Source organism: Geotrypetes seraphini, chromosome 4, assembly GCF_902459505.1.
Source record: "Geotrypetes seraphini chromosome 4, aGeoSer1.1, whole genome shotgun sequence".
NCBI classification, from domain to species: Eukaryota; Metazoa; Chordata; class Amphibia; order Gymnophiona; family Dermophiidae; genus Geotrypetes; species Geotrypetes seraphini.
The window spans coordinates 198,703,778-198,728,183 of record NC_047087.1 but is presented as its reverse complement, the minus strand read 5'-3'; the positions used below and the strand labels follow the sequence as shown (position 1 = coordinate 198,728,183).

Sequence of the window (24,406 nt, the reverse complement as noted above, 5' to 3'; positions counted from 1 at the left end):
AAATTCTCAAAACGGACACATTTTGATCACTAAATTGAAAATAAAATCATTTTTCCTACAGCCTCCTGTATGCTTCCTCTCCTCCAGACCTCATTCCCTCCCCCAACTTTTTCTTTCTTTCATCCTGCCCCCTTCTTTCTTTCTCTCTCCATGCCCCCTTTCTTTCTGTATGTCTGTCTTTCTCTCTCTCTCTCTTCGTGCCCCATTTCTTTCTTTGTTTCACCCTGTCCCCTTCTTTCTTTCTCTTTGTCTGTCTTTCTCTCTCTCTCTCCATGCCCCATTTTTTTTTTCTTTGTTTCACCCTGCCCCCTTTCTTTCTGGCTCCCTGTCCCCCCCCCTGTTTCTTTCTTTTTCCCTCCCCTCCCCTATGCCACCGCCATTGGGAAAATGCTGCCACTGCCGCTGGGGAAAAGGCTGCCACTGCCGCCATCGGGTACAGGCCGGCTCTGAGTTTGTCCTGCTTCTCTTCCCCGCGGGGCCGACCAATTCTTTGCTGCCCGATGTCAATTCTAAAGTCAGAGAGGACGTTCCAGGCCAGCCAGGCAGCGATTGGCTGGCTCAGAACGTCCTCTCCGATGTCAGGATTGACGTCAGGCGGCGAGAGTTGGTTGGCCCTGCAGGGAAGAAAAGAAGGGAGAACTTGGCCGGCTTGTTCCCGATGACGGCAGTGGAGCTTTTCCCCGGCGGCAGCCTATTTCCCGGTGGGTGGCCAGCTGTGCACCCCCTTGAGGCGTGCACCCGGGGCGGACCTCCCGCCCGCCCCTACCCCCACCCCCCCTTGGTACACCACTGTGTTCAGCAACTTAATCACATAAAAGTTTCTGAACATACCAGGAGGAACATGAGGGCTTTAAAAGGGGTGTTTACCCAGTTCAATGCATATCCACGTGCTACGGACACATGCTCACTAGAGAATGAGACGGAGACAAATTTTTCACAGTCCCTGTAGGAACTCATTTTACTGTCCAGGAGAGTTATTTTCTTGCCTCTGCTCCATTCCTGAAAGCTCTGTCCTCATCTGCCCAAGCCTGAAACACTTTAAAATCCTAAGTGTTCGAGGCTTGTGCAGTTAAGGCAGAGCTTACAGGAATGGGACAGGGACAGCAACAAAACTCGTGGGGATGATATGAGATGGGGGATTTGAGTTCCTGTGGGGACGAGGACAAATTTGTCCCCGTGTCATTCTCTAATGCTCACATTCCAGATATAGACCTCTTTAGAAACATAGAAAAATGAAGGCAAAGACCATATGGCCTATACAGTCTGCCCATCCATCTTCTATCCCTTCCTCTCCCATAGAAACCTATGTATCTGTCCTAAGCTTTCTTGAATTCAGGTAGAACTTCTTCTTGTGATCCAAATCTGCACAAAAGCAGCTAGCTAAAATAAGAGATTTCCCACCTTACTACTACTACTACCAATTATTTGTACAGTGCTGGTAGACGTACTGTTTGTCTTGTCTGTAGCAGGCCCTGATTTAGGCAGAGGAAACAAAGGCAACTGCCTAGGGCACCAAATTTTGAGGGGAACCCCCCCCCCCCCCCAAATACATGAGCTGTTTTCTTTTAAGGCCATGTTCAGTGCTTTCTAGACTTAGTGAGCCCTGTGCTGTATAACAGCACGGTGAGAGAGAAGGCAGGGAAAACCTATGAGATTATCTTTCCTCTTACTTAGCCAGGCTTGTAACATGTTTTTATGTGCCTGCTTGTTGCATTCTGGGCTTTGTGATGCACACGCTCAACTTCATGGCCTGTGATGAAACCAGATCTCAGATTGTGGCACATAGGGTGACTCAGATGAAACTGTGCCAGCAGTTGTCCTGTACTGCTTTCCCTGGTTCAGCAGGTCGAATCGCTCCTAATGATCTCAGACAGGACTACCAGCTAGTTCCATGTTATCAGGGACAACAGGTTGGACCATTGCTGATTTTATTGCATTGTATTTATAGCCTAAAGCCATGTGAATAAAGTTTAGATGTATATTTTTTTCCGTTCTTGTTTCCACTAGAACCTGAAATTCAGTAGGTGTTGTGCACTGTCTTTAGCGCCATCTGGTGACAAATATTATCTTATCTAGAATTTGTGTGCTAGCCACTGTTCCAGGAAAGTGTGGACTAAAACGTTAAACATATTGATTTCGTTATTATGGAGAATGCCATGCAGTTTTAATTACTGAAAATCAAGGTGTCTCTAAAGGAACAAATTACTGTGACAGACATTCAAACATTTAACAAGTATATGCGCCATATTTCAGCAGAGCTGCTAAGTTACCCTGTTCCAGAGAGGAGACCTTATGGCCCATCCTGGTTTGGAACTTAAATGCCAAAGAAGTATGATATTTGTTGCCCCTTCCCCCCCCCCTCCGATTCCACTCACTGAAATTATTGTTACATGTCTTATAATATGTTAGAATAGGATTGCCAGAAGTCCAGGAGTAGCCTAAAATCTCCTTCCTTGATCAGAGAAATTTGGCAGTTCTGCTTCACTACAAGATGGCATTTTCCTAAACAAACAAACCTCCCAGACATTTTGGTATGAAGTTGGAAAGCTGGTGGCTTGGGAGAAAATATATTTTTACTGAGACGGTGCTGGAAACCTGCAATATTCCATCAGCAGCAGTGGTGGTAGCTAAAAACGTGATGGAGTGCATACATCTTGGAGACAGAGAGAGACAGAGCAGGGAAATGAACAGACTCTGAGCCAATTTTAGGTATAGAATTGTGTCTACTTATCTACCCAAGTAAGAAGAGAGGTTGCATTTGCATGAAATGGAAGTACATCCAAGTTCTCAAGTTGATTGGCCTGATTTGCTGGTCACACTATCTAATACTACTACTACTATTAATAATTATTTCTATAGCACTACCAGATGTACGCAGAGTCACAAAGAAGACAGTCCCTTCTCGAAAGAGCTTACAAAATGGAGGAAGATGGCAGATTGTCTACATAACTATCAGAACAATTTGACAATTCTCCCTAGCTAAAGGCTAAGCATTGATAGGATGTGGGTGTTCAAGTTGTGTGGCTGATAGCTGTGAGATAATCTTAGTCTTGAGACAGTAGTGTGCGAACCACAACTAAAACGTTGTAAACAAGGAGCGGGACTGTGACTCTTAATTTAATTGTCGGGAAAGTAAAGCATATCTTTTCTTTCAAAAATGCCCACAGGGAATGCACTTGCAGAAATTTGCACCTGCTTTTTCTGTAGGCATTTTTATTTCCTTTGAAAAGAATGTGTAGAGATTTTAAAATGTAGAGGCCAAGTGGTCATCCCTGGATTTTCAGTGGCACTTAACCTGGAAATGGTCTTGGCGCTATCTGAAAAGTGCAGGGGTGGTAGGGGGTGGAGTCTGGGCTGCTCCGGGAGATACTTGACTAATGGTGATATTCAGACTTCTCACTGGGCATTAGAAAGGCTATCCTTACTACCTGGATATTGGTCGGTACCCAGATTGGTATTACTACACAGTTATACTCGCATATTTGGCACTGGCTGGTATCTGGGTACCAGTGCTGATGATTAGGGTATAAAAAACCGGTAATGGAGAGTGTGTTTAAAGAAATGTTGAATATTGTCCTGGTAATTTACAGGTGTTATTTCTCTCCCTTGAACTAAACACTTTTCCCCCTCCTTATAACACAACTTTGTAACCTAGTTCCCTGCTGTGTGTTGCCATTGATTTTTATGCACCTTTTTTAGAGTGTTAGAAATTGTAAGGAAAGGAATGGAAAGCAAAGTTGAGAATGTTATAATGTCCTTATATCACTCCATAGTGTGACCGTACCTCTGTTACTGTGTGCAGTCCTGGTTGCCGCATCTCATGAAAGAGATCGCGGAATTAGAAAAGGTACAGAGAAGGGCAACAAAAAGGATAAAAGGGATGAGACGACTTCCCGATGAGGAAAGGCTAAAGAGACTAGGGCTCTTCAGCCTGGAGAAGAGATGGCTCAGGGGAGATATGATAGAGGTCTATAAAAAACTGAGTGGAGTGGAACGAGTACATGATTTGCATGCTATTTGTGTGCTTAGCCCTGTAAAAGAAAATCACTCCCAGCATGGTATTTTTTACGGTGTTGTCAGAACGTTGTGCATACTGCCCTAAGTGTCCTTCCTCCCTGCCGACACAAAAGCCAAACCGTCAGAGGAAGTGGTGGAGTGAGTTCTCCAGCAGATAAAGGAATTTAAGCTAGCTGACCTTTTTGGCCTCCCCCGTGGTCTTGTTGAGTTCTGAGAGGTAGGTTCTGGCAGTGGCAGGTGCAGCTTGGCAGCAGGGGAGGTTCATCTAGGGCAGGGGTCTTAAAGTCCCTCCTTGAGGGCCGCAATCCAGTTGGGTTTTCAGGATTTCCCCAATGAATATGCATGAGATCTATTTGCATGCACTGCTTTCAATGCATATTCATTGGGGAATCCTGAAAACCCAACTGGATTGCGGCCCTCAAGGAGAGACTGAGACCCCTGATCTAGGGCAGTGTTTCTCAACTTGGTCAGGCTTTCAGGCTATCCACAATGAATATACATAAACATGATTTGCATACACTGCCTCCATTATATTCAAATTTTTTTTATGCTTATTCATTGTGGATGTCCTGAAAACTTGACTGGCAAGAGGGTACTCCAAGACCGAGTTCAGAAACACTGATCTAGGATACCCAGTAGTCTTGCATCTGCCCTGGTAATTTGTTGATTTAACTTATATCTGCTGCAAAACTAGGGTTACCAGATTCCCTCTTTAAAAAAAAGAGGACACCTGGCCCCGCCGCAGCTCTGTCCTAGCCCCGCTCTGCCCTCAGTACCGCTTCCACACGAACCATGAGTCTCATTCCCTGAGCTCGGGGCCCTGTCTGGATGTCTTTTGCATATGTGCGGACATCGATGCAATGACATCACACACATGCATGTGACACCATCACATCGACGTACGCACATGTGCAGAGGACCTCCAGATGCGGCCCCAAGCTCAGGGCCTTTCAAAACCCAGACAAACTGTTGGGTTTCAGAAATCCCTCCGGGCACCCATACAGTCCTCTGAAAAGAGGACATATCTGGGGTTCCCAGATGTCTGGTAACCATATGCAAAGCAGAAAAAAGGCACAGGCAGGCAACGACCTGGGTGGAGGGTTAGAGACACACATAGAAAGAGATGGAAAGGACACAGGCAGCAGAGGGTGAGGGATACTGAGATGTCAATGCAGAAAGTGTTACCGCAGGATTAATGTGGTTTTACCAGTTGAGCAATGCACAAAGGGTTTCAATGTGGGTGTTAACTTGTGCAGAAGCCAATGAAACACACTGCATTGAAATGCATGAGAAAAATGGGGAAAAAAAAGCTTTAGATGTGTGGGTAATTTAGGAAACCTTTTGCCAGATCATGGTCAGCATAGAAAAGTTGGTAAGAGGAGTGGATGTCTAGCAAGCAAAATTATCCTTGATTGCTTTCTGGAATGGTTTCTACCTCCCTAGCTTGCTGCCCTTTCTGCTGTCCTCCACCTTGTCCCATACCCCCCTCCCTTCCCCCTCCCCCAATATTAAAAAAAAAAAAAATTCTCTGGTGGTCTAGTAGACCTCTTCCTTTTTCTAGCCAACCTGACTGCTCACCTTACCTCCACTTCAAAAAAATGTGTTCCTAGTAGCAGTGGCATAGAGAGGGTGAGAGGTGCCCAGGACAGTGGTGCCCTCCCCGCTACACACACGCGTGTCCCTTCTCGTTCCCCATACCTTTAACTTCTCTGACGTGAGCAGCATGTCCGCATCGGTGTCACTACTGTCAGAGCTCTGCCCCGACTCAATCGCTCACTGAGTGATTGAGTCAAGGAGTTTGTGCAAACGATTTGCACCTCTGTGCAAATCATTTGCATGCAATAAAGATAGTGAATCAATCACTGTTTCAAAATCGGCTAGAGAATCACTATATTAAGTGAATCTGATGTCACTTCCTAGGTGCAGGACCTGAAAATGACGTAAGAGAGAGCGTCGATGACAATGTGGGCAGCAATGTTGGACTCTCAAAATATCAACTACACCGATTACAATGAGCTCAGAACACCGCTGTAAGATTACTCCATCACTGCTTTAAGTCTGATCAGGTTAAACCTCTTCTAAAATTAGAGCATATCCTTCCAGTGTTCCATCGTGTTCTTTCAAATTTAATATTCTCTCTCATCAGATCTTATCAAGTGACTGGCCCCATATAAGCCAGAAAGAACCCTGCGCTCTTCACAACAACAGTTTCTAGTTGTCACTTCATTTTGACAATTTTTCCTTGACTTTCACAGGAACTCCTCATTTTTCATCATGGCTCCTACTTTCTGGAACTCTTTGCCTTGCTATCTCCATTCTGAAAAATCACTTATGACATTCAAGATGCAATTAAAAGCATACTATTTCTCATTGGCTTTCTGTTCTTAATTTCCGCAAATTTGCACGTAACTTTTGCACGTAACTTTTCCGTTCTAGTTTTCTTGACTCATGTGGATAGAAAATGTTTCCTTTCCCTACCATATTGTTCTTCTTCTCCCTTCCCCCAACCTTTTTTTTTTTTTTTAAATTATTATTTTTTATTTAATCGTTTATCATAATTTCAACAATATAAACTCATTGAACAAACAATGGAAAAGATGCTCATTTCGAATTTTAAGTTCATACAAACTTTTGAGTAGTCTACATTAGAAGAAGAAACAATTCACATACCATTGGGAATGGAAAATCAAAGGATTTGCAAAATTAACAAAAATCAAATTAGCTCGTCTACATTTTCAAATCAGATCAGTGAATTGGGATCAGTTGGAACTCTGCATTGTCACTCCTTTCCCTTAAAAAAAAAACTGCAATTGGGAAGGTTCATAAAAACATAAGTATTCTGATCTAAGTAAATCACACATTTTCAAGGATAACGCAATTGAAATTTTGCCCCCAATGGTATAACATTTTCTTTCAATTCTAGGAATGTTTTTCTTCTTGTTTGTGTCATTCTAGAGACATCTGAAAATATAGAAATCTTGCCATCCATATAGGAGACTTCTTTAAGCCTAAAAAATAGGTGAAGACGTGCTTCCTAATCTTGTAGAAATACAAATGTCACTAGAAGCATTGTTCAAACTACAACTTCTTCTTCTGAAGTCTCCAAAATTCTAGATAAATCTATAGGACTTAACAAATCAGCATTAGATTGATAAACTTCTGAAGAGGAAGGTTTTTTTTAACAGAAACAGGTTTAAAATATATTTTATGTAGAGGTGGAAGCCCATCTTCAAGGTATTTAAAGACTTTTTTCAAAAATTTATAAACAGTTCTTTGGGGGACATTGTAAGTGTTTTTGGGAAATTCAAAATTCTTAAGTTCAACTAACTGTTTAGTATAGTTCTCCATATTTCCATTTTCCTCAAAAGCACCAATTTGTCTTCAATGATTGAAGTAGAAGACTGAGCTCCTTGCATTGATTGTTTTAAGGTTTTAATTTTCTCCCTTTGAACTTTCAAATCCTCTTCAAACTTTTTCATTTTCACTGTTTGATTTTGGACAAGTGGTGAGATTCCCAGACATACCTTCTCAAACTCAAACCCTTTGCAGGGCCACATTTTGGATTTGTAGATACTTGGAGGGCCGCAGAAAAAATAGTTAATGTTTTATTTTTAAAAATGACAATTTTGCATGAGGTAAAACTCTTTATAGTTTATAAATCTTTCCTTTTGGATAAGTCTTAATAATAATATTGTAATTTATAGCTAAAGAGACATATGATCAAGAAACTGTTTTATTTTACTTTTGTGATTATGATAAACATATCAAAGGCCTCAAAATAGTACCTGGCGGGCCGCATGTGGCCCCTGGGCCGCGCGTTTGAGACCCCTGTTATGGAGGGAAACCATTGCAGTCCAAATAGATTCCAAAGTGATTTCAGCAAGTCTCTCGAGAGGTTGAAGAGATGGCAGTTCCCCTCACACTGCTGAAATTCCTGTAGCCTCCTTCGGTGTAGATAGTCCGGCCGCGGAGTCCTAGGGAGCCCGCAAGCCCGATAGCTCCGCAGACAGCGTTTCTTCCGCTGTTTGCGTTGCGGACGGCATTCCCCTTTCACCCGGCTGTGAAGGAGGTGCTGGTCCCGCGGGGCTGAGCAAGATTTCACTCCCTAGCGCCGACGCTTCCCTCGTGTCAGGCTCCACAGGAACGCCCCGAGGCGAAGACGAGAAGAGGCTGGTGATCATTCCCTGTCGCATTAAGGTAGGCTCTTGCGGTCGGGCTACCGCCGCTCTATCTCTTCTTTTAGGCATGGTTTTAGGCTCGAGAGAGCCGTTTGAAAAAATTCAATATCGAACAGGAGCTGCAGTCACCGCGTCCTACTACCAAGACGCTATCTTGTTTACCCCCCTGGTATCTCCCCCCAACCTTTTTTGCTTTTATGGTAACTTACCTATCCCTTTTTCTCCTTATGTTTCTATAACCAGTTGATCGTCTGTCTGTGTTTTGTCAAATTTTGTTTCCCACTCTTTTTATTTTTACTCATTTTTGTTATTATATTTTATTGTAAATCGCTTAGATTTACCTTGGTTTTATTAGCGGTATATCAAATAAATTGAACTTGAACTAGAAGTTTAAAAAGATATGGGGAAAGGCAAGGGGTATGCACCGGGGGAGGGGGCAGAGATGAGGGTTGCCAGCGCACCTAGCAAGATGGCGCCCAGGGCAGACCCCCCCTCCCTCTACTACGTCACTGCCTAGTAGTCCAGAGACCCTCTTCCCGCTCCTGACCCTCTTCCCCTTCTCAAAAAATGTAAATCCTTTGGATCTAACAGCAACCCTCTCTACCTCTTTCCCAAGCCCCCCTGAGCCCTCTCACCATATCTTTTAATGAGAGGTAGGAGGGATGCCCACTCACTCCTGCCTCCAGCACTGCTATCTTCAGAAATGACAGTACACAGCCCCACTTGGTTTCATCCTTATATGGCAGATTGACCCCACCTGGTGGTGCATTGCCATTTTTACAGATGGTAGCATTGGAAGCAGGAGCGAGTGGGTAGCAAGTGGGTATTGCTCCTGCCTCTCGTTAAAAGGTATGACGAATGGGCTCGGGGGGTGGGGCGGAGGTGCTGATATACACTAAGGATTTAAATTTTGTTTGAAGTCAGGGTAAAGAAAGTTGAGTGGGAGAGGGAGGAGCACCACTACACTACCAGTTACCAGGGAAAAATATTTTTTAAAAATATTTTGGGGGGGATAGGCAGGGAAGGTTCTGGTTGGATCAGGATATCAGGCTGATACAAGTTGCCAGCTTCTTTTTTTTATATATATATATATCACCCTTCCTGAGCTAGTCATTGCTAAGACATTGAATGAGCTGTAAATTACTGCCCTGTGTTTAGCACAGCAGTAATTTGAATGCTCATTACATATAGCATGTCGGTACAAATTTTTCATGCCAGTTTTATTGTAGAAGCGGCTCACTGAGCCAGGTGTACTGCATGTCCTCCTGCATTGGTCTCTGAGGCAGACAGACAAAGCAGGGAGACAGCACAGTTGGAAAGAGAGGCATGCAGACACAGAAGCATATATAGATAAGGAGGGAGAGCAACACACAAGGATGAAGGGAGGATGGAGACACACAAGGCTTTCTTCTTTTGCTCAACTCTCCTTCACCCTCTGAGCCTTTGAAAAGTGCTGCTTAGTACAGCTACATAATTCCCACTCCATAGGGCTGATTGGTTCTCAGGAGCTAATCTGCCATAAGTGTGAGAACAGGGGTAGGGTGTGTGTGCAAGGGGGGCCATAACCCCCCCCCAAAAAAAAATAAAAAAAATTGTTGGTAGGACCTCTTGTGTGACTCATAGCTCCCCACCGGGTTTCAAAGTCCCCCTCAACTCAAAAACTACAAGGAGGGTGTTGGCAAGGCACCGATTCTCCAGCACTACTGGGTCCTTCCTCTGTACTGTTCTTCTGTTCCAGTCTACCTCCATGTGAAGCAACTTGTTGTTTCTGGCTGAGCAAATCACGACAAAGGAACCATGCAGAGGAGGTCATGGGCAGCACTAGAGAATCACTGCCATGCCGGCAACATCTTCATAGTTTTTGTGGTGGTGGTGGGGGCTTCGCAAACAGGTGTAACGGTCATTTGGTGGAACTGGGGTGGGGTGGGATATGGAGGGAGAGAGGAAGAAGTTAGAGATGCTGAATGGGAAGGCCAGAGAGGAGAGAAATGGTGGGGCACATGGATAGAGGGGTGGTGAAGGAGATGGTGGCACATGGATGGCGAGAAGGGGAAAGCAAGAGGGGAGGGAAAAGAGATGGTGAGCATAGGTGGAGGAGAAAAGGAGGGAAAAGATGATGCACATAGATAGAGGGAAAGGAAAGAGGAGGGAATAGAATGGTGCATATGGAGGAGTTGGGAAGAGATGGTGCACATGGATATAGAAAAGAGAGGGAAGAGATGGTGCACATGGATGGAGGGGGGTAGAGGAGAAGAGGAAGGAGATAGTGCACATGGGTGGAGGAGAGGAAAGAGATGATACACATGTATTGAGGGAAGAGATGGTGCACGTGAGGGGAGGGGAAGAGATGGTATACATGGATTGAGGGAAGTGGAAGAGAAGAGAGGGAAGAGATGGTGCACATGGATGGAGGGGAGTAGAGGGAGGAGATAGTGCACATGGGTAGAGGAGAGGAAAGAGATGATACACATGTATTGAGGGAAGAGATGGTGCACGTGAGTGGAGGGGAGGGGAAGAGATGGTATACATGGATTGAGGGAAGTGGAAGAGAAGAGAGGGAAGAGATGGTGTACATGGATGGAGGGGAGTAGAGGGAGGAGATAGTGCACATGGGTGGAGGAGAGGAAAGAGATGATACACATGTATTGAGGGAAGAGATGGTGCACGTGAGTGGAGGGGAGGGGAAGAGATGGTATACATGGATTGAGGGAAGTGGAAGAGAAGAGAGGGAAGAGATAGTGCACATGGATGGAGGGGAGTAGAGGAGTAGAGGGAGGAGATAGTGCACATGGGTGGAAGAGAGGAAAGAGATGGTATACATGGATTGAGGGAAGAGGAAGGGAAGAGATGGTACACATGGATGGAGGGGAAGAGAGGGAAGATATAGTGCGCATAGACACAGGGGTGGGGAAGAGAAGAGATGGTACACATGGACAGGGAAGGGAAGACATGGTGCACATGGATGGATGGGGAGGAGAGGGGAGGGAGAGATGGTACACATGGATGGAGGAGAGAGGAGCGGGGAAGAATTAGAAAGGTAGATTTGAGATGCAGGCAGAAAAATGAAAACTGAATATGAAAATCAGAACCAAATATGGATGTAGTGCAAAAGGTGAAAGAGAGTAAAGAAACAGCAAATGCATAAGGAGGCCTTGGAAACAGAATTGAGCACAAAGGGAGCAAGATGATCAGAAAAATAAAATTGTCAGATAAGAAAAATAGGAAAAATGTTTTTATTTTCAATTTAGTGATTGAAATATGTCAATATTAAAAATTTACATCTGTTTTTATATTTTGGACTGTTCAGGAAGAAAAGAATATCTTTCTATTTCTCTTGTGGTGTTCTGAGTGCAGAGTCTGGGATATTAGGGTTTCGTTTGTGTACAATTGTACTTTTTAGTTTGTGGGTTTTTTTGTTTCCTGCAGGGGTTCTGGTGGGGATGGAAGTCCAGAAACTTTGGCTGGTGTCGTGGTCCCAAGTAGAAAGATATTTGTTGGCTCCCCTTCAGCTTTTTATGGCCTCAAAACTGCCCCAACTTAAAAATTATTGAAGATCACTGTCTTAACTGCCTACTGTATTTTTGCAGTGATTTGTGTTGAGAGTAGGCATTGAAGAACTCATAACACTTCACAGTTTGTGCATTGTGTGTTGTTTATTAAAATTAAAGTTACCCCCCCTTAAAAAAAAAGGGAAACAGGGTTCTAGATGGACCATTGGTCTGACCCAGTTTTGCTATTCTTATGCTCTTTGCAGGGTTTTGCATTACTTCTTGATGTACTTCTTTGGCACTGAAGGGGAGTTTTCTGTAGCAGTTACTGAGGTGACATTGCATATTTTAAATAATAAGATAAACACTTTCAATATTGAATATGGTAATGTCCAATGATATAAAATAGTACAGCATAGACCAACTCAATCAAATCAAAAAATGAAGGAAAAAGCCTTAGAAAGGGCCCTCCCGCCTCACCAAAATGGCTTAAAAAAGCTTTTTCCTTCATTTTTTGATTTGATCGAGTTGGTCTATGCTGTACTAGTTTTATATAATTGGACATTACCAAATTCAATATTGAAAGTGTTTATTCTTATTATACATTTAGTTTTCATAATATCTGAGTCATTAGTGGCTCTTGCATATTTTAAAGTCATCTACCTTGACCTCTGAAAAAAGCAGAATATAAACAATAATTAATTAAAAATTTATCTGCATATAGTGTGCTTTGTGTAGTTTAATTATGTGGTTACCATTATGTATTGTTAATAAGATTATATTTTGTGTATATGAAGAATGAATGGAAGAAATAGCATTGCAGTTAGTATAGAGCAGTATCCAGGGCGGAGCTTTTGGCCCCTTCCAACAAAAAAGTGTTTCACAATCAGCTACCCAAGGCAGGAAGGTGTGCCCTAATTGATCTTATTGATTAGGCCACTTGGCTTTCCTCCTTTTAGACTTGCCTCTTGAAAGCAGTGATCAGGATCAATACACTGGCACTGTGGTTCTAATGAGTGAGAAATGTGGCACAGTGTGCGTGAGAGAGGGTTCAAATGACCGTGATGCACACTGGTTGCCAATATCCCATTGGATTACTTATAAAATCATTTTGCTTTGTTTTAAAATGCGACAAACAAATTTACCAGCATTCCTAGATAAACACTTAAAACACTATTGAGAACTTTACGATCTGCAGACCATAATTTATTTGTAATTCCCTCCCTAAAAGTCATTAATACTCGAAGAAACGAAGTATTCACAATTTATGCTCCGCAGCTATGGAATACTCTACCCTCTCATCATAGAGAAGAACAAGAGCAGGTCGCTTTAAGAGTAGCTTAAAGTCTTTTTTATTTAAAAATGCTTTTCACACTTAAGTATCTAATATATGATACTTCTTTTTAAAGAACTCAGGAGACATCGGAGATTCCCCCTGTCAATCTTAAATGTGCTTCCCTAGACTCCTTTCTTTACTATAACTATTTTAGTTCATCCCTTTTCCCTGTTGTATCATGTTGGTCCTTGTATGGTTTGATATGTACTCTTACTTTATAATAATGTACCCCATTTTAAAGTGTACATCGCTTAGAAGTGTTATAAGCGATATAATCAAATTTTAAATAAACCTGAAAACCTGATCTCTGTATCCCGACAGCGTTTGCTGAAACAATGCCATGGAATGCACACAACAAAAATGGACAGGGGAGGGGAAATGCGGAACAGGGACACCATTCACTAGTCTGAGCCTCTGACCGTCTCGTTTGTGTGCTGTGCCTGAGTAAGTTTTTCTGTTTCTCATTCAGACTTGAGGAAGAACTTTGACCAGGAGCCTCTAGGGAAAGAGGTGCCGCTAGAACACGAAGTCTTACTGCAGTGCCGGCCCCCTGAGGGTGTGCCACCTGCGGAGGTGAGTACCCTTCAGGATTTTACTCCCTTTTGAAGGAAACCAGCTGGACTGAAATGAGGTGGAAAGTTAAATGTTTTCAGTGTTATCGCTAGAGTGTGTGCTCTTTCATTGTTCTAGGTACACAGTGTTCCCCTGCGAATTCGCGGTTCACGAATCGCGGACTCACTAATTTGTGGTATGCTCCGACGGCTTCTTCCTGTTACTAAAGTCAGGCTACACCAATCAGGAGCATACTGCGAGTGAATTTCTGCACCCGCCAGCGCCCCAGCTGCTCTCTCCTGCCTCTCCTACCTTTTGACAGGTGAAAAACCGTATTCACGGTTTTTCAAAATTCGCAGGGGGTTCCTGGAACGGAACCCCCGTGAATTTCGGGGGAGTACTGTGCTCCTTTCAACTTTTAGATTCTTACTTCCCAGCTTACTGATTTGTGCCAATACATTAGGAACTAAGCATTGTTTCCATGTATATCAACAGTGATAAATTAATTCTCATGGACTTGCTGTGACTTTGGTGCATTGTAAGTAGGCATTGTATGAGGTTCTCTTGGCAAGCTATTTCTCTTTTCCATGCTGACAACCAGCTCCATACCTTTCCTGAGTTTCATGTAAAAATGAAATTTTACCCCAACATGGAATCAAAGCAGGTTGGTATTACTGTTCCTGGGAGGAGGAGGAGAGGGCACTTTCTACTTTAGGGTTTTTCTAAGTAAAAGCCTGCTAATTAATCATGGATTCATGGAAAGCTAGGACGGGCAGGGACCTTGAGAGCCATTCCCTGCTCAAGCCAGAGCCCAGACACACATATGTCTAACCCAGAGGTGGACAATTATAGTCCTTGAGAGCATCTACCCAGTCTTACTAAGCATGTCCAAAATATCCAAATGAGATATCAAGGGCATAATTCGCAAAAGGTCATCTAAAGTTAGGTGCAGGGATGATGCACTCACTAAGCACAAATTTTGTAATGGCCGTTATGTGAGCAACTGTCATTATAGAATACTAGCTAGCATAAGTCCATATTTATTTGTCTTAAAATTTCTATTCTGCTTAAAACTTAAGCGGAATACATTAAAAGCACATACATAAGCTCTTACATATAACATTGAAAGCAACATATCAGCCATCACATCTTTCTTCTACTATCACAATATCTAATTATATACATCTTATCTAGAAAAGTATTCCACATTAATTAAACGCTTGTACAAATGGGAGCTCTGCTAAGCCCCAAACACAAGTGACTATCTGTGCCTCATTGCTCTCTATGCTACATTTTACAGAGGGAGAAAATTTCCCAAGTTGCCTGGCACTCATGCTTTGAGAAAAATAAGAATTTTTTGTTTTGCTAAAATAAGGAAGTTCTTTTTCACCCAAAGAATGGTAGAAAACTGGAACTCTCTTCCGGAGTCTGTCGTAGGGGGAAACACCCTCCTGAGATTCAAGACAAAGTTAGACATGTTCCTGTGGAACTAGAACGTACATAGGTCTCGGTTAGGGTGCTGGTCTTTGACCTGGGGGCCACCGCAGGAGCGGACTGCTAGGCACAATGGACCATTGGTCTGACCCAGCAGCGGCAAGTCTTATGTTCTTATGTTGATGCACGCCGCTGGAAGCAGTGGCGTAGCGAGAGTGAGAGGCACTCAGGGCGGTGGTGCCCCTCCTCTGCCCTCTTTTCTGCCCCCCCCCCACCCCTACATGTTCCTTCCCTCCCCCCCCAGCCATGTGTGCATGCTGCTTCCCTTCCCCCATACCTCTGTAACATTTGTGGCGCGAGCAGCAACCCCCAATCTGCTGTCGCGCCTGCGTGGGCCCTCCCTCTCACATTACTTTCTAGGCGCAGGTCCAGGAAGTGACATCAGAAGAAGAGCTGACACAGGTGAAACAGCAGGTTGCTGCTCTCGCCACAAATGTTACAGAGGTACGGGGGGAAGAGAAGCAGCACTCGTGCTCCTGGCAGTGGGGGAGCAGGGGGAGGCAGAGAGGTAGATGGGTGCCATGCCCCTACCAAGACGAAGCCCAGGGTGGACTGCCTCCCCCTACTACGCCACTGGCTGGAAGTGACTTTGGACACAATTAATTTGCCTCTGTTGCCCCAGTGTACTTTATGGAGGGTTTCCTGTCCCTGCAGTAGCTGACACCCAGTTAAATTACAGAGAAAGGAGGAGGTAGATAAATTAGCCCATTCTGGTGGATGCATTAATGCTGTGATAAATAGGCTCCTATTTATCACAGCATTAGAGCAGCCAGCTTTCATTATTCAGCAGAAGTGTTTATTTTGTGACTGGATCCGTTATCTTGACACCTAATAATGCACTTAACCTCAACACCTGTTCAGTTCTCTGTGCACCAGCAGCTCAGCTCTTAACCCTTTAGAGTATAAAACTGGGGCTGAAAAATATAGTCTGCACCCTTGAGTTTCATTTCCAGTCTATGACTGGGGGGAGGATTTGGAACGTTCAGAATGAGTCCTCCGGGACAAGGCTCATACTGGCCTTTCCTGTGCCCTATGGTTACTGGAGAAGGAGAGGTCTAATGCTGTAGGTGGGGGTTTTTACAGAATGGGTCCTCTTGCGTGAGTTGTCCATAATGGCAGTCATTTACAGAGGCGTCCATTTTAAGCATTTTTGAAACTGTGTGCAGGTCTTTGAGTGTTGAAAAAGATTTCTTCTAGAGAGTACCATGTTTCATAAGTAGGTGTTTATTAAAAATGAAAACTTACAGGTCCTAAATTGTTGTTTTTATCCGTATTTGCCTTCTGGCTTATTTATTTATTTTTTTTCCAGGCTCTCCTTTTCTCTAGGGTATTTTTTATTTTCCACTCTTACCATCTGCAGTGACCCTGTCTCTTCTAACACTTTCCCATGCAGCCTTTCTTTATTTCTTCTTTTCTCTGTATCCACACTGCCTTTTGCTTTTGATGTCACATTTTGCCTTCATTTTCTTTTCCTGTTCTCTTTTCTTAATCCTTTCTCTCTTCCACTAGTCTTACTAATTGTTTACCCAGTTCTATCGATTTCTCTTTCTTCCTTTTCCTCTCCCTCTCTCTGTCTCCTTTTTAATCTGTGTGTGATACATTCCCTCTTTCTTTATCAGGTGGAGTGGCTGAAGAATGAGGATGTTCTAGACCCAGTCCAAGATTCCAACTTCCTTATAACCATTGACCATAACCTAATCATCAAGCAGGCTCGCCTCTCTGATACGGCCAATTACACCTGTGTGTCCAAGAATATTGTCGCTAAACGCAGGAGCACAACAGCCACTGTCATCGTATATGGTAATTATCACATTGCTTGTCTGTCGCTTGCAGCAACAATCTCATCCACAGAGCAGGCACAAGTCATTAAGGAGCACATAAGCATTAAAGAGACTGCAAAAGCTGTTCCTCTGTGCCACTCTTCCCTCCATTCAGTAGCTCTGCGGGCTGGCTTATTGCACTCCTTCCAGTGACACTCATTGTCCTGAAGCAGCAAGCAGAGAACTGACATCTGTAAATGTCATGGCCCGTGAACTCCTCAACAAACTCAGTGATGGGTAAAGCTGTCACTGTTTTGTGGTAGTATCTTGGCCTCTCTCAAAGTGATGCAGGTGGGAAAGAGGAACACGAACTCTAGCTGCGTGATGTCACTGCTCAGGGGAAAGGATCTAGGTGTCATCGCTGAGGATACGTTGGAAACCCTCAGCTCGGTGTGCGGTGGCAGCTAAGAAAGCAAAATAGAATGTTAGGGAATTATCAGGAAAGGAATGGAAAACAAAGATGAAAATGTTATAATGCCTTTATATTGCTCTATGGCAGGGGTGTCAAAGTCCCTCCTCGAGGGCTGCAATCCAGTCAGGTTTTCAGGATTCCCCCAATGAATATGTATGAGATCTATTAGCATACAATGAAAGCAGTGCATGCAAATAGATCTTATGCATATTCATTGGGGAAATCCTGAAAACCCGACTGGATTGTGGCCCTCGAGGAGGGACTTTGACACCCCTGCTCTATGGTCACCGGAAATTACTTCTAATTTCAGCAGGTGTAGTTCCTAGAGTTCAAATTTGGGCTCTGAAATTGGCACTCAGTTCTATTCTATAATGAGTGTTCTAATTTTTGGGCGCCATGTACTGAACCTAGCCCAGACATGGGCAACTCTAGTCCTCGATGGCCGGAATCCAGTCGGGTTTTCAGAATTTCCCCAATGAATATGCATTGAAAGCAGTGCATGCAAATAGATCTCATGCATATTCATTGGGGAAATCCTGAAAACCCTATTGGATTCCGGCCCTTGAGGACCGGAGTTGCCCGCCCCTGATCTATCCCATTGTGTGCACTGATTGCGCAGTAATGCATGCTATTGTTAACAATGCCTCCTCTGAAAAGAAAAAAAGGCCTGAGTTCTCTTTCCAGCGGTGAATTTATAGGCGCCGGTAGGCACCCAATTCAGTAAAAAATGCGGTTGGAATGATATTTTGAACTAAGTTTCAAGGCGCATAAAAAATTGGCACCAAAATCATGCCTCCTTATGTGCTTTAGGCTGCCTAATGCCACTGTGGGTGTGGCTAATGCTGGAAGAGCGTTAGGTGGCCTAAAGTGCTTATGGAGGCGCGATTCACATAACATAACAGCGAATTTCTAGACCGCATAACCCTTAGTTCAATGCGGTTGACAAAAGATTATGCTATGGGAAAATACAAGAATAATGTGATGTACATCCTAGGTAGGTGCCGGAAATGTAGGCCAGGAAACCCTTGCCTATATTTCTGCTGCCTACCTGTACTGGAAACGCGATTCTGTACCTGTATTCTGACACGCGATCGGCAGCCACTTTCAAAGCGGTCGCCGACGATGGCGCCAGTTACAAAGTCCAGGCCCAAAATTTAAAAATCCCCATTAAACAACGGGAGAAACTAAACAAAGTGAATATTTTTGGCCTGCACACCCCTAAAGTATTTATGGCCAACTGGAATTAAGGCATGCTCTCTCTCCATGTTAATGTAGAATTGCAGGGAAAACTGAGAATCTGTAAACGTTGTATGTTCCCTGTTACTATAGGGCAGTGAAAGGCATGTCAAGCTCTTTCTTGCACAAAAAAACCGACCCAATACCAAGGAAAAAGCAAATAATGCAACAAAAATTCCTCCTATAGGCAACTAGTGCACTGGGAGATCACATCTCATACGCTCTTTTCAACATCGGAGGAGGACATATTTTTGAAAGTTTAACACCATTGATTTGGATCTTGTAGCAATTTTTATTGCACATAGTACACTGGAGAGATCATAATTGATGTATAATTATTGTTTGTGTGTTTTTTGTACATTTTTCACACAATTCACTATGGGGCTCATAATCGAAAGAGAAAAACGTCCAAAAACCAGCCTAAGTTGGCACTTGGACGAACATTGTCCAAATACGTCCAAGTGCCGATAATAAAAACAGGTTTGGGACGTATTTCTAAACGACCTAGGCCTTCATAGTGCCGCTGAATGACCAAAGCTAAATGGGGCGTTTCAGGAGGAGTGTCGAGGGTGGGAGTTGGGCGGGACGTGGGCCGGATTAGACTTAGTCGTAAAGCATGTATAACCGAAAGTTATACAGTCCAGGATCGACGGAACTTTGACATTGTGACTTAGACCATTTAAAACATGGTCTAAGTCACAAAAACCCACCTAAAGTCACCAGATAAGCACTGTGAACACATAAAACAGACCCCCCACACACAATCCCAGTGATCACCGACTCCCCCCTCTATAAAAATATTAATCATACCTTTAAAATTCAGCCTCCAGACCATCATCACCTGGCAGCCTGATATAGGAAAGCCTAGTCGTCCAGCATAGAGGTGGCTTAAGCCATCTTGGGGGTGGGTTAGGGACTCATGGAGAGGAGGACCCATGCCCATAAGCCCCTGTAATCACTGCATTGATACTTAAACATGTGCACTCCCCTATACACCCCCAAAACCCTTTTTTACTGGCATATAAGTGGCTCCTGCAGCCATAAGAGCTATTAGGGTGGTAGATAAGTGGGTCTAGGGGATTCTGGAGGTGGTTTGGGTGGGCTCACCATGACCTATAAGTGAGCTGTAGTGAGGAGAAGACATGGCACCCTTTTTGTGAAGTTCACAGCAGTAAGGTACCTCACTATTGAGGTGCCATGTCTGGGTGTTCAGTCCATCACTTTGCAGATCCCTCCCACGTTCATCAGGGCTTGTTCTAGGCGTTTTTGACTTGGACAAAAATGTGGTATAAAGATGGACGATTTAGCGGCTTGGACTATCAGATTAGCAGGATGTATAGTTAGATGATTTTCGAAACAAAAAAAATTTTGGACGTATTTTTCGAAAATGTAACCTAGGTTGTTTTTTACTTTGGACGACTTGTGACTTAGACGAAAACGGACTTAGACATCCCTTTTGATTATGCCCCTCCACGGGTCCAGGGATATTACACTATTGAAAAACCTTGTTGGGTTATACTCTCTCAACTCCACATTACAGGCTTGTCCTGATTGTGAGTTGTGTAAACTGAGGATCCTTCACACATTTAATTTAATTAATTATTATCATATTTATTCATTAATAATTTTGGTTATGAACTCCCAGTGCACTAGTTGCCTATAGGAGGACTTTTTGTTGCATTACAAGCTGTTTCTTGCAGCATGATAGCTAGGAAGGGACATGGTCAGCCCCCAACCCTGTAAGAAGAGACATCTGCAATAGACCTTGTCCTTTGTATCACTGGCCCATGGATGCTGAGCAGACTCATGCTTCCTCACTGCAAATCCTCTGTGAGGTCACTGAGCTGTAGTAGACAGGTTGTGCTGCCGCCAGTTAAAAGCTTTAAGTGGTAGCCTTGGGAGAGAAAACAGGACAGTGTCCTAGCCCCTCATGCAAATCCACTGGAGTGATGGTGTTTGCAGGGAGGGGAAAGTGGTGCCTGGTTTGAGACCAAAAGCTGCTATCTAAAGAGGAAGAGTTAAGAGTTCTTGAGAGCAGCAAATCATAGGTTTCGTGAGCGTGAATCAGAGCCAGTGAGAGAGTTTTGCTGTTTTACATCTGCCGTCTCTACTCATGCCCGTCTACCGCTTCTCATTTTGGCTTCTGACACAAACAGCTCATGTAAGTTAACAGCACACAAATGATACACTTGGAGAAGAGCACTCCAGAGTCCATAAATCAGACACCTCCTGCAGGCGATAAAGAAGGACTTTATTAATGTGTTATTGGAAGCTGCTCTGATTAATTTACATCCTCTAATGCCCTAAGAGAAAGGTGACTGGAGCAAAGCAGAGCTCTTTGCTTCCGATACCTTGTCTAGTGTATTTATTGCACGTCTCATTGTAATAAACTAAACGCAGCATCTCTTCTCAAAAGTAATTGAATGACTCACACGCTTAGAACATGATGGAGACGCCTGGACTGAGTGGTAGTTTTTGTTCAGATCACCGTGTCCAAGGTTGCCAATCAATTCAGGCTATTTGTGTACATGACATTCCATAGTTTCATGTACATAGTTTCAAGGAAATTCCAAGGTTTGCTTGAGAGTTTTCGGAACATTTTTACGGACAATTTGTTGATTTAGGAGCCCTTTTATTAACCCCCTCCTTTACAAAGCCCCGCTAGCGTTTTTCGCACCAGCCGTGGTGGTAAGACCGCCAACGCTCATAGGAATTCTATGAGCATCAGAATTCTTACCGCTGTGGCTGGCGCTAAAAACGCTAGCATGGCTTTGTAAAGGAGGGGGTAAGTTTCCTGTGAGCGCCGGGAGTTTTTACCTCAGCTACTCGCAATAAAAGTCCTTAACACAGCTTCATAAAGGGGGGCCTAAGTTTGTTAGGTACTAACACATGCCTATTGCATCTAAAAATGGAGTACTGTGGGATGCACTCAGACATCCTGAAGGAACTTCAGCACGTGCATGCATTAACTACGCACTAAAAATATTTCTTTTTTTTTTAACAGGAGGTATGTCATGGGTGGAGAATGGGCACATCTACAGTACTGTGTGCTTAATGGCTAGCGCAGTGAGCCCTTAGGGCCTGATTCTGGAAACGGCGCCTACCGCATTATGTGGCTGCAAAATGGGTGCCTATCACATATTAATCACCGGTAGGCGCCGTTTCCAGAATTGTATCTATTTTCTTCTACAGATGCCTTAAATGTAGGCCAGCGTTTTACAGGCTTATATTTAAGGCATCTGATGTGTGCCTATGAGAAACATTTAGGCACATCTACAGACGCCTAAGGCCACTTCTGGCATAAACCATGCCTATGCTGGCCTTAGGCGTCCATAGACGTGCCTAGACATCTCCGTATGCGCGAACAATGCCTACATGCATGAATACAGGATGTCCAGGGTGGTACTTGGAGAGATCTCCCAGGAAAGAGACTTGAGAGTTCTGATCAATAAGTCGATGAAGCCGTCCACACAATGTGGGCGGCGGTGAAAAAGGCGAACAGAATGCTAGGAATGATAAAGAAGGGGATCACGAACAGATCGGAGAAGGTTATCATGCCGCTGTACGGGGCCATGGTGTGCCCTCACCTGGAGTACTGCGTCCAGCACTGGTCGACGTACATGTAGAAGGATACGGTACTACTCGAAAGGGTCCAGAGAAGAGCGACTAAGATGGTTAAGGGGCTGGAGGACTTGCCGTACAGCGAAAGATTAGAGAAACTGAGCCTCTTCTCCCTTGAGCAGAGGAGATTGAGAGGGGACATGATCGAAACATTCAAGGTACTGAAGGGAATAGACTTAGTAGATAAGGACAGGTTGTTCACCCTCTCCAAGGTAGGGAGAACGAGAGGGCACTCTCTAAAATTAAAAGGGGATAGATTCTGTTTGAACATAAGGAAGTTCTTCTTCACCCAGAGAGTGGTAGAAAACTGGAACGCTCTTCCGGAGTCTGTCATAGGGGAAAACACCCTCAAGGGATTCAAGATAAAGATAGACAAGTTCCTGCTGAACCAAAACGTATGCAGGTAGGGCTAGTCTCAGGGCGCTGGTATTTGACCAGAGGGCCACCGTGTGAGCGGACTGCTGGGCACAATGGACCACTGGTCTGACCCAGCAGCGGCAATTCTTATGTTCTTATGTCCTTCCCCCCATCGATTTTGTTTTTTTTAAGTGCATCCCGATTGGTCCTTTAGATGGCAGTAGAACCTGCCCTCATTCATAAGCTCCTCATTCCACATGATCCTCCTAGAGCCTTAAAATCTTCTTCTCAACATCTCCTTTACATACCGTCTTTGAAAATTATTAGTACACGTCGGGCTTCTTCATTTGCAACTACGTGCCCCACAGTTTGGAACTCTTTACCGCCTCATATTAGGGCTGAACAAAACTTAGATAAATTTAAGGGAAATCTAAAATGCTTCCTCTTCCAAGATGCATATGAATGCTGAATAGGTTTAGTGTCCGCCTGGGTTGTTTAATAATCTGATCTCCCTAGCCTCCCTTCTGTTTTTTACCCTTTATGTCTTCTTTTCTTTTAAATTGTAGTTTCCCCCTATTTTCCTTATATTTTCATGTTTGTCAAGTATCGTCCAGTCTGTACTTAGTCTGTTAAGTGTTTCCCCCTTTTTTAAAAATTATAAAACGCCTAGAATTTATGATTAGCGTTTCATCAAAATTTTAGTAAACTTGACGCCGGGATTATGTTTTTTAGAATCAGACCTTTACTGCCTACAAAATAGGTGGCAGTAAATGCTCATGTGGTAATTTTAAAAAATGGCTGCGTGCTAATGGCAAACATTAGTGCATGGCTATTAATACAAAAAAAAAAAAGTAAAAACAGGCCATTTTATGGCTGCTGTAAAAATGGCATTGGCACACGGGAAAGACCTGTATGAGGGCCAGCTAAGTTCACCTTTTGCTACAGCTTAGTAAAGGGACTACTGTACTTTGTGAAGTGTAGGTACCTGAAGTGCCAGCTAGAATCTGAAAATACAAAAGATGTTGAATATGCCAGAGAATCTAGCAAAAGTTTGCTGCTGTGGGATGATTTTTTTGGAGAATGTTGAAAGAACACAAATATTTTCTAATTTTTTTTCAGAATTTTAAAATAACACTGTTGATGTACTCTTTACACTATAGTTGAGCTTTGAAAGCCTTGTATGAGCTGTTATTGAGCAGTTGAATGCTGCCCAGTAGTAATCTAATTTCATTAGAAAAATCATAAGAAAACTAACCGGTAATGTCTTGAAGGTTAATTGCAGCCAAGGGTGGTCTCAGCTTCCAGTACCACTCATCAGTCTCCTCTTTTTTTCTGGCATTGTTCCATCACCAGTAGAAGCACAGGGGAAACAGATGTGAAAGGCCAGAAACCTGAACTGCCGCGGCTGTGATTGACAGCCCTCTAGGTCCTGGAGAGCTCTTAGGTACTTCATGGTAGCTTTCCCATTTATAGGCAACATTGTTAATACACTGCTGTCAAAATATAATAGTAATAAGGGGCACTCCCTTGTTAAGGTTCACTTTTCCAAAATTTTAACATAGGCAATCCTAATACCAAAATACAATCACACACTAACCTAAAACAGAAACAAAAGAGCTCTCCTACCAAAGCGCACTAAGCCCTAATGTGGGCTTTGCATACCCAAAAAGGTGTACTGCAGGATATGCTAAAGCACCATGGGGTAATTTTCCCTTTTGTGTGTGCTAACCACGCAGTATTTCTTTTTCGAGGGGGCATGGCATGCTTGGGGAATGGGCGTGTAAGTAGGGTTGCCAGATGTCTGCGAAAACCCGGACATGTACTCTTTTTCAAGGACTGTCTGGGCTCCTGGATGAACTTTCCAAAACCTGGCATTATACACATCTGTGCATGCT

The 24,406-nt window shown here is 43.6% G+C and overlaps 1 protein-coding gene across 5 annotated transcripts in view; it reads left to right on the top strand.

Annotated features, from left to right (window-relative positions):
• Positions 1-24,406, top strand: part of UNC5B (unc-5 netrin receptor B) — a 387,265-nt gene that overhangs the window by 291,508 nt on the left and 71,351 nt on the right. For all 5 annotated transcript variants that reach the window (XM_033941792.1, XM_033941793.1, XM_033941790.1 and 2 more), the window contains exons 4-5: positions 13,489-13,592; positions 16,685-16,865. In XM_033941792.1, coding sequence (XP_033797683.1) covers positions 13,489-13,592; positions 16,685-16,865 — 285 coding nt within the window. The remainder of the gene's footprint in view (positions 1-13,488; positions 13,593-16,684; positions 16,866-24,406) is intronic.